This window comes from Carassius auratus, chromosome 1 (assembly GCF_003368295.1).
Source record: "Carassius auratus strain Wakin chromosome 1, ASM336829v1, whole genome shotgun sequence".
NCBI classification, from domain to species: domain Eukaryota; kingdom Metazoa; phylum Chordata; class Actinopteri; order Cypriniformes; family Cyprinidae; genus Carassius; species Carassius auratus.
The window spans coordinates 22856975-22870271 of NC_039243.1; the positions used below are offsets into that span (position 1 = coordinate 22856975).

At 35.5% G+C, this 13297-nt stretch overlaps 1 protein-coding gene across 1 annotated transcript in view; it reads left to right on the forward strand.

Annotated features, from left to right (window-relative positions):
- Positions 1-13297, forward strand: part of LOC113103294 (partitioning defective 3 homolog B-like) — an 80494-nt gene that overhangs the window by 54505 nt on the left and 12692 nt on the right. The window contains exons 5-7 of the mRNA XM_026265973.1: positions 2911-3002; positions 9276-9362; positions 10951-11076. Of these exons, the coding sequence (XP_026121758.1) occupies positions 2911-3002; positions 9276-9362; positions 10951-11076 (305 nt within the window). The remainder of the gene's footprint in view (positions 1-2910; positions 3003-9275; positions 9363-10950; positions 11077-13297) is intronic.

The window sequence follows — 13297 nt, forward strand, 5'->3', positions numbered from 1 at the left end:
CACTTGTAGAAATATTTGTTCATTCTGTTTGTCCTCTGAGGGGTCAGCATCCTCTCTTCTCAGGTGTTCTGGATCCAGACTGGAGCTTGTGTAAATCCTAGTTACATCCCGTGGCAAAACATAGAAACAAATAAAGACATCATTAGCATAGCTGCTTATCCAACAAAGTGAATTTAATTAGTTTAACCCAAGCTAAATAATAAGAATTCACATTTGAACAGATGCAACTACACCCACAATTTAAGAGATACATTATTCGAATGCTTGGCGAAAGAGATTGAGGTGGTTGTGTTCACCCATCTGTGAAAATGTATGTTTATTTAGAGACAAAATAATTACGTTAATCGCTGTCCATCATCAACAATTTAATTTGTGAAGAAGGTTTTGTTTTATTGTTAAAAAACAAAAACAAAACAGTGCAAATTCTTTGAGCAAATAGTGTTAAATGCTATCTTAATAAATTTGTAATTGTGAAATTTTAATTTTAGATAAACTTTCTCATTTGATTAAACTTTATATACAACAAAATAAAATTAACATGAAATAAATATGCTTTTTAAAAAAACAATTCTAAGAGGTATGTAAAATGAAATCAAAAGTTTCTAAGCAGTTTTGCACATCGAAATGTGTTTGTTTGTTTTTTCTTTCTCCAGAATAAGTCCAGATAGATTTCAGCCTATAGGGACGTATTTTCAAAATTCTAAATACTGTATTTGTATTTAAATGCATTTTTCCACACAATATTCATTTATTCATTTATTGATTTTTTTTTAATACCTTTTCATGTATTTATTCCCGTCTCTGGAAACAAGTAAACTACTGAAATAAACAAAGAATAAACCAATCATTGAATGATCAAGTTAAGAAAGAAAGAAAAACCAACCAACCAACAAGAAACAAACAAAAACAAACAGTGAACAAAGCGAATGTCCCCAGATCATCGCATTGTACAAAAATCAATTAAAGGTCCTGGGTGTTTATTAGAGCACTGACCATAACTACACATCTCACATTCATGTTTATATGTGCTGATAATCATCTTGTGACCAACAAAGCGGGGCAGATCACCATCCCACATTCATAATTACCTGACTCTACTGTACATCCAGCTGCAGAAAGAGGTCAGCAGCCCAGAGAAACTCCTAGAATCATTTAACGGTGTGCTGTGCTTCAGTGGAGGAGACCACCGGCTGTGAGCTTGAGCTCCTGGGATAAATGATAAGGGACTGGGGGAGCTTCAGTGTTCCCCTTTCCTGCTCTAACATGAACATGAAGCTCCGAGTTCCTCCAGGAAGTTTTCAGAAAGGAATCACATTAGATCAGAAACTGTAGTGTGTACTTCAAACACGTGATTTACACAAGAGATACATTGCGTTCTGATCTGAAAGTCCTCGAACAACCTGCTGAGGTTCAATTAAAGATAAAGTTCTGATGTGGTCTGGTTATGGATTATTTTTCCAGGACTAAAAAGTACTTGTTTGAAACAACATGAGGGTAAGTTCTTAATTACACAATTTTGCTATCTGGGTGAACTAACCCTTTAAATGGCTCAAATATCATTGTATATGTGTATGGTATGGTACCCCAAGAATACCATGGCATTACTAAGGCACCATGGTACTTTTAACTGTTTGGGGTTAGTGTCTTTTTGTCTAGGTCTTATGTTAGAATTTGTGCTGAGTTATCATGTACAGTAGATTGATGTTCAGGCTTTGTTGTTACAGTATATTATCTATCAGCTCCACAGTTAGATAGATGGATGAGATGGACTCAAAGTTCATGGAGAAACACAATTGTGATGCAAATCTCACTCTCTCTCTCTCTCTCTCATTGGGCTTTGACATTTATTCAATTGCTGTATTCCCATGAGTTTACTCACCCACTCATAATTATTGTATAAAAAAGGCCACACATTTTTTGTTTTTTTAATCATCCGTTTTTTATTTTATTTTATTTTTTATAAGCTGTGACTTTTATATAATGCAATTAATGTCAGGTGCACAGAACATGTGCAAACCACAAGTTAGTACGTGTATTACGTGAGCCCAAATTGTTTGTGGAGAGCATTTCAACAGCGGTAGATTCATTTTTGCTTTTGCAGTTTATAATACATGTTCTGACTACACTTAAATGTACAAACAGTGAAATATTATTGCAATAAAAAAAAAAAAAATGTTTTTAAAATGCTACTCCAGTCTTCAGTGTCACATGATCCTTCAGAAATCATTCTAATATGCTGATTTGCTGATCAATAACTATTTCTTATGATTATCAATGTTGAAAACATGAAGTCAGAAACTATAGTAATTTTTTCTGCTTTCCCTTTTCTAAACTGTTATGTCATCAGACCATCCCATTAAAGTCTCTCTATGTCTCATGTGTGCACTCAGTAAAGAAGGGTGATGCACATTAACAATAGCCCCACTGCTTCTGCTGCCCCAGTGGCCCTCAGGAGCATGTGGCCTAGCGGGGGATAATCGCTCTCTACTCAGATAATCTAGGTCACTTTTTTGTTTGCTGCGTCCCGTGTGTGTGTGTGTGTGTGGGGGGGGGGGTCATGTTTGTGTGTGTGTTGGGATGAGAACTGGGTACATTCTGGACCAGCATTAGTGGCGGCTTCACGGTGAGGAAAGTGGACCTTCCCTTTTACGGTGCATCATTTAGTTTTTCTTTATCTTTGTGTTTGTTTTCTAGTTATTTGCCTTTTATCTGTTTTGATCGCTGTCACAAGATGGGATATTAATCATTTAAAAAGAAGTTAAAGGTAGTGACATATGGACGTCAAGGACAGTGCAGAACTGTTCAACCACATTGGGATGGTTCTGATTATGAAACTTTGAAGCTCGGTGTGGTTGTTTTGGGTGCTCTAGTGAAACTGAAGTCATGGTGAGTGTATATTTGTGTTGACAGGGTGTTGGTCATGCGTCCGCTGTGAAGGGAGGAGCCATGGACAAACCCAAGGTGGACGTCCCCAACTCCAGAACTGGACAATTCGACTTAAGGTGAGGGAGTTTGTGTACACATATATACATTATTGTGTATGTGCACTCTTAAGCCTGGGATAAATAATAATAATAATTCAATGATCAGTGTAAGCCGCAATCTGTCCTGAGATTACTTTTGGATCATTGTATTGTGAAAAGCTCTTTGTTGTCAGATTAAGGTTATTTAAGTGTGTGTGTGTGTTTGTGGGGCCCTGTGTGTTTTGGGTGTGGTCTTTGCATGCTGTTTATATATAAGAGTTTGGTTCCAAAACAGTTGTTAACAAAAAAATAAAAAAAAGAGTTTGGTTCCTTTTTTTTCTCCATTGAAGCTATATGTACGTTATACTGTCCATGTCCAAGAAAGGTTATGAAAACATCATCAAAGTAGTCCATGTGACATCAGAGGGTCAGTTAGAATTTGTTGAAGCATCGAAAAAAAATTTGTTCCAAAAATTACAACTTTCTTCAGCATTGTCTTCTCTTCCGGGTGTGTTGTGAGCGTGTTCACGATGCTGCTGACGTATGACGCTGCTGACATGTTGTCTTTGTTATTGGAAAACACGTCAGCAGTCTTAATTTTTGTTATTTTTGGACCGAAATATATTTTCGAGTTTTTTTTTACGGGTTTGGAACGACATGAGGGTGAGTCATTAAAGAGCCAGTAAGATGAAAATTCTAAGCTTCCTATCACTGTTTATAAGTCCTGTACATTAGGTTTAAATCCATCCAAGGTTAAAAAACATTGTCATTTTGTCAAAATATCATTTTAAAATTACCTCAATTCTCAGAGATCCCCAAACGGTTCGCGCGAAGCTGTTCAAAAGATTCAGTTTCCTTAAACCCCACCTTTCGGTAGCATACTGTGTTCTGATTGGTCAACTAACATAGTCAGGTTTGATTGGTTGTTCCGCACACACCTCCACGGTAAACTATGCGTTAGCATCTGTTTGGGGTGAACTATGTCTTATTCCTCTCATCATGAAGCAAACAGTAAAATAAAAAAACTTGAACAGTCTCGCTGCTTTTTCTTCTGTGTGGGTGTATTCAAACCGCGCGTTTCAATTTGAATCTGAATAGCGCGTTCAGCGCGGGGGCGTGGTCACATAAGATATAACGAAGGGAGACATGAAAAACAGACATAGCGTTTTTTTCATATGGATTACTTTATCACAGAATATCTGTTTGGCAGCACTTGTTTAGTTTTAAAGTAGACATGTCAAGCTTTCTATATATATCTCTCTCATGTCTCTTCGTTGAGTATTCACGGAGTTACACTTCATTTTAATGACGTGTTTGTACATGACGATCAGCGCAGACAGGCTGCAGACAGCACACATGCTGATAAGACGCTCGGGAGAAATCAGACAAATAACTCCATAATCATACTTCGCGTTGTGATTCGAAGATGCTCGTTGTTCTAAATACATTTGGTAAAGAACACTCTTTTATGGCTAAACGCTTTGAAAATCCTGCCTTGTACTCACCGAGATTAGAAAAGCAGTCATCAGAGAAATGTTGTGAACACAACAAAAGGGATTTGTTGTACAGCTCTGGTATTGTGGTAAAAATGAATTTTAGCCATTGGTTCTTCTGATTTTGGCAGTGAAAATAAAACAAACTTGCCTTTACAATTAAAAATACACCGTCTCCTCGACATGATGTTATCACACCAACCAGAGCGTCTGTGTGGGGGGTGGGGCAGGTCAGAGTTCCGTTTCTCCGAACACGGTAGGCAGAGATTATTATGCAAAGTGTTCCTAGTGACGTACATAGAGATGGGCAAAAGATTTGAAATCTATAGCGACTCCTTTCAGTGATTCAGAGTTGACTCCTTACTTTAGAAGCCAATAACTTTATAAATATAACTTTATATAATAACTTTTTGGTTTAATTACTTTGCACATTGTTTACACTGATGGACAGCATACACTGTAATACAGGTAATTTTTGATTTCCCATCTGTGTGGCTCTTTAATAATATTTGGGTGAACTAACCCTTTATGTAGAGGTGAAAGTGAAACCCATCTGACTTTAAACACAATTTTCTCAAAATTCCATTCCAGGAAACTTTAGCCATCAGCCAACTTCAGGTAGCCATAACTTTTTGTTATATTATACATTCTTAAATTAGTGTTCCTGTGGCTCAGTGGTAGATCATTATTGCTTAGCAGCTCAAGGTTGTTGGTTCGATTCCCAGGGTACACATGTTAGGTAAAAAATGTATAGCCTGAATGCACTAAGTGGCTTTGGTTAAAAGCGTCTGCTAAATGCATAAATATATAAATATAAACATTCAAGCTTTGGACAAAATAAACAATTTTGGAAAGGGCTTGAGGTAAAATTTCAAGCGATTTAACCTAGCAAAGCGCTTTTATAACAATTGAACCGAATAATATAATATTTCAACAGTTTATCCATGTTTAAGAGCCAGGCTTAATTTCTGTTTTAAATGAGCTTTTTAATGCTTATCTAGAAGCTGCTTTTCTTATTGAAATTCTTATCAGGTTGAAATGCAGAAACGGCTAAACTGATCTCAGCCTGTAAGTTTTGGCTCTTCTGAGCATTGTGATTTCAGTAGATGATTTCACGTTGAGATATACAAGTAGCACAAGAGCTTATGTGTATATATCATCATTCTTGGAGTTAATATTTACACTTGTTGCCATAGTCACAGAATGGGAGGCGTAACTACATTACGTTTTCTCAATTCGTGCCTCTTATCACAGGTCATGTGACCTCATCACATCTTCTGGAGAGTGGGATGGAGTTTATCTCTTGCCTCTCTTCACCACCTCTGTCAATCAGTATTACTGATGCACACGTGTGCGCACACACACACACACACACACACACACACACACACACACACACACACACACACACACGCACCCACACACACGCACACACACTTTTACAGTTCATTAAAGATTGAAGTGCTCTACAGTAGTGCATCACCTCAGCTGAAGCCCCTCAGGTCCTTCTGGGATTCAATCAGGTTTCAGTAAGAGTTCTTATTTAGGTTCTGTGTATTATGAGAGATAAAAAATTTTTTTTTTTTAGGTCCAGTCTTTATATTAATGTAATTTTTTTTTTTTTTTTTTTTTAGCTGGATATGGATATTACCGGCACAAGTTGGTTAGATGCTCTGGGTAAAGTCAGATAAGATGCCATTGAATTTGACAAAAATGAAAATGGGGAGTTGAGGGACTAGTAGAGTGCATTGACTGTTCAGCCACCAAATACTGAAATATGTCTTTCCATAAATGTCCAGTGGACAGAAACTGTGGAAAATATTATTGAATGGTCTGTACTTTGGTTTCTCAATCACAGATTTAATTTTTTTATAAATTTTTATTATGATTTACACATGGTATTAACAAAGCAACCACACAAATAATAGTGATAAATTAAAAAAGAAATCTAGTCTCGTATACATTTCGGATCCTTCTAGTCTATTGGAGTTTTTTTGACTGTTTTAGCATCCATCAGGCAAATGTTGTTATTAATGTGAGTTTATTCAAATTTAAGCAATAATAATATTAAGCACCTTAGAAAGCAACACAAATAAAATAAAATAATGCCAATATTTTATATTTAAAATATATAAAAATAACTAAAAATAATTAAAACATTCCACATTATTATTATTATTTTTTGCATTTTTTTATCATCAGCCAGGCATATATTGTATGTTTGTAATATGAGATTGTTCAAATTTAAGCAAGAGTAATCACAAACACAAAATATCACTAATACTATAAAGTAAAAAAAAAAAAAAAAACAGACTAAATAAGACAAATGCAAATGATAAACACACAATAACAATATATATATATATATATATATATATATATATGCATAGATGACTTGTGTAGGTTTATTCAGTTTCTGAGGGCATCTTTCATTTCTTTTTCAGATAATTTGTGGAGTTGTGGTATGGGACTAGAAAATATTTCAGGAAGTATTTTTCTCTTTTATCTTCAAATTGATCACAGAAATTGAGAAAGTGTTTTTCCCTCTTTGACACTCTCTCAGCGCACATAAACACACTCTCTGTGTGTCGTGCTATTGTGGTGTTTGAGCAGTAATAAGCTCTGCATCTGTCTGATGAGCTGCTGCCAGTCTCAGTTTTCATTCATGTAAATTCATGGATGCTCTGTGCTACACTGGGCACCTGCAAATTGGCAGAGGGGTTTTATTTTTGGAGGAATGCAAATGTAGAAGAGGAGGTTTTATTTTTGTGGTGATGAACTCTGCAGATCAAGTCGTGTGCATGAATGTTTCCTGATCACACTAGCTGGTCGAGTTTGTTTGTGTGTATTGGTAGTTTACATCATTGTTTAGCAGATGCGGCAGCGCTTCATAATGTTACATTGAAAGTAGGCTGTAACTAGACTGTCAGCAGAAAGTCACATGGAAGTTTATTCAGGTGCCCAAATACACAGCAACCGATATTGACAAACTTTTCTTTTTTGTGTGAAATTTTTGTGTGCATGGCACAACGATAAGGATTTTTCTACTGTTGTTTAAATTTTACATTTTTATTTGCACCAACAGTATTTTCACTAGCAGACAGGTTTATTGAATTCTAAATTCTCTGACAGCAGGTGGCGCTTGTGGAACAGCACAGTGTTTCCTTGGTTACAGCTATGAACTGATGCATTAAAATGATCATAACTGACAGTAAAGACTTATAATGCCTATTTCATATAAAATGCTGTTCTTTTGTTTGAATTTCCTATTCATTAAAGAGTACATAAAACCATTTCCCAAAATTAAGCAGTACAACTATTTTCAACTTTGAAAATAATAATAAGTGTTTCTTTAGCAGCAAGTCATTGAGTAATGATGATAATAATTCAGCTTTTCATAAGTGATAATTTGCATTTTAAAATGTATTAAAAATAAATTATTGTAATAATATTTCATAATTGTAATATTTTTTTCAGATAATATTTTTTTAAAGAGATTTGTTAAAAAAAAAAAAAAATCATCAAATTTAAACGGGAGTAATAGCAAACATCAGACAACACCACAAATAATACAATACAATGTAATAATTTGAAATAAATACAAATAGTTCAAAAGGAAAATACATTTGTAAAATAAATTAAAAAAAAATCCATCCATCCAAAAATAAGTTAAAATTTGTAAAATAAATAAAATAAAAAGTTGTATTTAGTAAGTAACTGCAATTTGTCTAGCTTGTCTGAATCTTCGAGAAGAATCTTTTTTTTTTTCTGACAGAGATGGAAGAGCTCACATCCCCTCTCTGGCTTCCTCTGTCTCTCATCTTCTCCTCTCCTCCATTCTGTCTTTATTGCGATGAGAGATGCAGGTAGGCACTTTTGCCTTCGGCTCTCATCTTAGACACACTGAATGGCAGTGACTCTGGCGTCTGACTCGTTTGTTTGGTCATTAATGTCGTCCCGCAGGTCATAAACAGCAAATGGATTTTCAGTGTGTGTTGACAGAAGTAGCTGGTTAATACTTTTGTGAACACTTGTGTGTGTGGGTTTGTGTCTAAAATGCATTGACTGCTTTAGGCCAGAAACATTCTCTGTGCAAGTACATTGAAGCAGATGCTGATGGCAGTGGCTGTACCAAACTGCAAGAATAATGGGTCAATTGAACTGATAAAACAAAAGTTTAGTTCAGTTATAATTATTATTTCTTATTCTTATCGTCGAGTACTTTTGATGGTTCTTTTGATATCTATCCATCCATCCATGAAAGAAGTAAAACCAATAAGGTGAAAGGTTTCAGTTAAGAAATTACAAAATCTACTGTTTTCTAATTTATTTGTGTGCTGTGTGCTCTTCCCACCCAGAATACCCTTGTAACCACATAAAAAAACATTTAGAGCATCATACTATTGTTGTGTGAGGTTTTGCATGGACAAACAGCGCTCCGTTTTCTTTCATTAAATATAAAACTCGAGTGTATCCTGTGTGTATTTGTTTGTGTTTCAATGTAAGAGCAAGGTCGGAGGATTCTGACTGAACAGCATAACATTACACACACTTCGAGAGCTCTAGACCTGAGGAAATGATGCAGGTGACAGGAGAAGTATACTCCATTGATATCCAAGACACTTTCTACCGTAATGGTTTTTTGGCTTGTCATTTTGAAATGTGACCGTTGTTCTGCTAATGTAATTGCGTTCCTCTGAAAGTTTCCTCTTTCAAAATATATTTTTCAGGTTTTTTATTTCTTTTTTTCTGTCATGAAAAATGTAACTAACCACCGTGACCATTGTGGGTTTTTTTTTTCTTTCTTTTTTTTCTGCAGAAGTCTAACACGGACAGTAGATATTTCTGGAGACCTCGGGCCTTTGGGCATCAAAGTCATATCATACTGCTCCTCACTGAGTGGAAGGTAAAGCTTGCACACACACACACACACACACACGTACACACACAGATTTGTGGTGTCTTTACACACTTGCCTGATAATAAACCATGAGATGCACTGTTGTGCAAATTCTCCCTTTCGATTTTTGAGTATTGACTCTTATTTTATTTTATCCTATGAGTATTTTATTTAATTTCCATCATTATATAAAACAATGCCAGCTGACCATTTCTCAATTACTTTAAGTTGACCTTATTTATTTTCTTCAGCACTGGCCATTATATAAAACAGTAATAACTGACCATTAGTCTAACTTAATTAAATGTGAATAACATAAATATGTTTTAAGATAACTATAAAGATAAAGATATTAGCGTCCACACCAGCGAACGATATTGTCTGTGTATTCTAAGCGGACACGCGTCTGCTGCTTTAAATTCTCGAGCTCATTACAGCAGGATTGATTCTGATTGGTTGGCAATGTTTTTATCGTTCATCAGAAAAATCGTTCTGAAAGTGATTCCAACGTTATCATTTCTCTTTGCCTTTATCGTTATAGTTGTGATGTGGACTCCGCTATTCTATAATATTTAGAACGATTTTAGAACTATATCTTTATCGTTATCTTTATAGTTATCATGCTTGGTGTGAACGGGCCTTTACTCTATAAAGGAATAGCATCACCTTATTTCATATTTATAAACGCTATCTGTGGCATGTGTGGATTACTTAGTAGTTTCACTTTTGTAATTTTAATGTTATAAGTCAACAGTGTCCCATTCATATTTGCCCATAGACACACACTCAAACACTTAGAGGAAGTAGCTAGGAGAATGGCTCTTTCAGACTGCATGAATGGGTCAAAAGTTAGGTTTTCAGGGCAAGGACACACACATGCTGCATGACAGGAAGTCCTCCCTGGGTAGACGATGACAAGCTTCCTGTTGTTGAGGCCTCTGCACCCTGTTGAGCTCCGGATGGAAATAGACCCTCTCTCTGTAGGTGGGCAAACCTGTTCGGTGGCCTGCTGAACTACGCTTTAGGGTGTGTAAGACCCAAAGGAAACCCTCAAGTCTTAAAGGAAGTAACAGCACATAAAAGCTTTGATCAATGAAATGGTTGCCTGAGCAGTTCTCAAAACAGAAAGATGCTGATGTCTCTAATTTTTGAGAGACCGTTCAGAGAAAGCTTCTTCAATGTAACTGATATTTTCATTCAAATCATAAAAAAGTAAATAATGCTTGCCTTCCTGGTGTGTCATATTCCACATTCCATTTTTTTTTTAATATACTTCATATACTTTTATCATTTACTTTTTTCTGTTTTCCCATTTTTAGGTATTCAGTTTTATTTTATTACAATTGTATTTTATAACTTTTTTTTTAATTGCATTACTTCAGATAATTTATGTAACCTCTCACTGAATTTGCAGAATAAGCAAACTACTAGGCCACTTCCACCACCATTGTATTTATTGTATTAACAAAACTATATAAGTTTTATACAAGTTATTTTCATTTGGAATTCTGTTTCTTCTGTACAAGTTAATACCTTCAGTTATTCCCTGAATGCCATTCCCTGTCTGAATTCTGTTTGTTGCTTCTGTCTTCAGGACTCTGGGTCTAAATATCCGAGCCATCGAGAAGAACAGCCGCTCCGAACAAGAGGGGATCTTTGAAGAGGACGAGTGCATCGTGCAGATCAATGACACCGAGTTAATAGACAAGTCCTTTGCTCAGTGAGTGTCTGACTCTTCCATCCGTCACACTTTCATTGTTGTCATGTGGATTACTAATCATCCACCCGCTCTCTTTCTCTCCACTTCATTCTCTTCTTTTATTATCCATCTTTTGTGTTGGTTTTGCTTTCATGCGATTGTTCTCTGTCCTACTCGCTCGTAGCGTGCAAACACAATTGTGCCTATTTATCTACCCATCCTCTCTCGTTTTCCTCACCTTTCTGCAGAGTTTCAGTGCTGTAACTTCAACGCAACAAAAGAGAATGGTTTGCTCTTGCCACGAGTGTGAAATTGCCCTATTAAGTGGCTATAGTGGTATCGAACAGCCTTCAAAAGGGCGATAGATTAAACGAAGTGGCACTATTAGAGGAAGAGTTGGATAAATGAGTACGAGAGTTAAAGATTTTGAAGCAGAAAAGAAAAAGACTTCAATCAAGCAAGTCAGTTTTTACTTCTGCAGCATCCTGAACTGAAGTTTGCTCATCACATTCAATGCAACATGACTCGTACTCTCTTTTCCTCTGATATCTAGTCTTAGTAATGTTAGACTTTAATTAAAGTGAGTGTGAAGTGACGTGTGGCCAAGTATGGTATCCTGACTAAAGTTCATTAACCCTTTGGAGTTGATTAACGAGTATACGGGTTATGAGTCATTTTCTCCTGATATACCCCAAAATATGTTAAATTACACTTTCAGTTTTGATAGTACAGATAAGAGCAATACATCAATCGAATCTGTAAAGGGTCTAAATAGTCTAAAAAGGGTCATAATAACAACAAAACTTTGTGCATTTATAAAATAAAGAAAACAAACACGGTGTGCTGTCTGCAGCCTTTGTCTGCACTGATCTTCATGTACAAACACGTCATTAAAATGAAATGTAACTCAGTGAATACTCAACGAAGAGACATGAGAGAGATATCTATACAAAGCTTGACATGTCTACTTTTACACTAAACAAGTGCTGCCGAAAACAAAAATATGTGATAAAGTAATCCATATGAAAACAAAGCGATGTCTGTTTTTCACGTCTCCATTCATTATCTTCTAATGCGATCACGCCCCCGCAGTATTGATGCAAAAAATTCAGTTTGAAAGTTGGCTTTGATTGTTCCTAATAAACTTTTTATATGCACTCAAAAGTGAATATTAAATTATATTGTGGGATAATTAAATATATTCTAAATAAATAAAATTATATCGATTTATTTTGTCCTCACATTCTTTCTTGTAACTCCTCCCTCTCAGTGACACAAGGTGACTGAGAGGCTCATTATGCAGCCTTTGTCTTCTCATGTGTAAATCACAATGATATTCATGGTAGTTGACGCCTACTCGCATATGACTTTTACCAAAAAAAGTGTCTTAGAAAACTTAAATCAATATATTGTTTTCTGTGAATGAGTAAACAAGATGATTTTCACATAATTTAGAAAGAAAAATTCTAGGCTACAAGCTCCAGTTCTCAAAAGTCCCGGGAACCAATGCTGTTTATGTGTTTTATTGCCTTATTCATTTGATTTAACATTTTTAGTTTTTCACTAACCACGCATAACATTTTTTTTTCTCAAAAACACAATCATGTACATGCATTCTGCTCACATATTATTATAGCCCAGTTTGTGCTGATTACAGTGAGATTAGACTTCAGCCATTTAGATGTGTATAAGCAACTGAAAAAAGCACAAAGGTCAGGGCATGATAAAACTTACCCTTAGACTCCAGAGGGTTAAATTCCATATTAAAGCATCAGTTTTTTCTCATGTAATAGTAATATGATTGTTACATTGCATGGTATGTGTAAAACAACCTACAGTTAATAAGTAAATACGTTTTTTATGCTTGGTGTTAGTATTGTTTATTTGGATCATTAGTATTAATACTATTCTATCATTAAGCATAAGAATTTACATTATTGATTTTATGAACAATTAAGAAATGGAGAGATTCAGTCCCAGTGATATTACCGAGGTTGATGTCAGCATGAAATGGAACTTGAATTGTGTCCATGGTCTCAGGACTTTGGTGGTCAGATACAGAAGCCAGACTCAATTAGAAGTCATTGTAAATTTGCTGATTTATGCAAATTTTGCTGCAGATCTGTTGCATGTAGTTAGCATAATTTTACGCAAACGAATCAGAAATTTCATCCTTTTCAATTGTGTTATATTAAATTTGGCATCAGTCCATTTAAATTCCATATTAACATGCAAGTGTTTT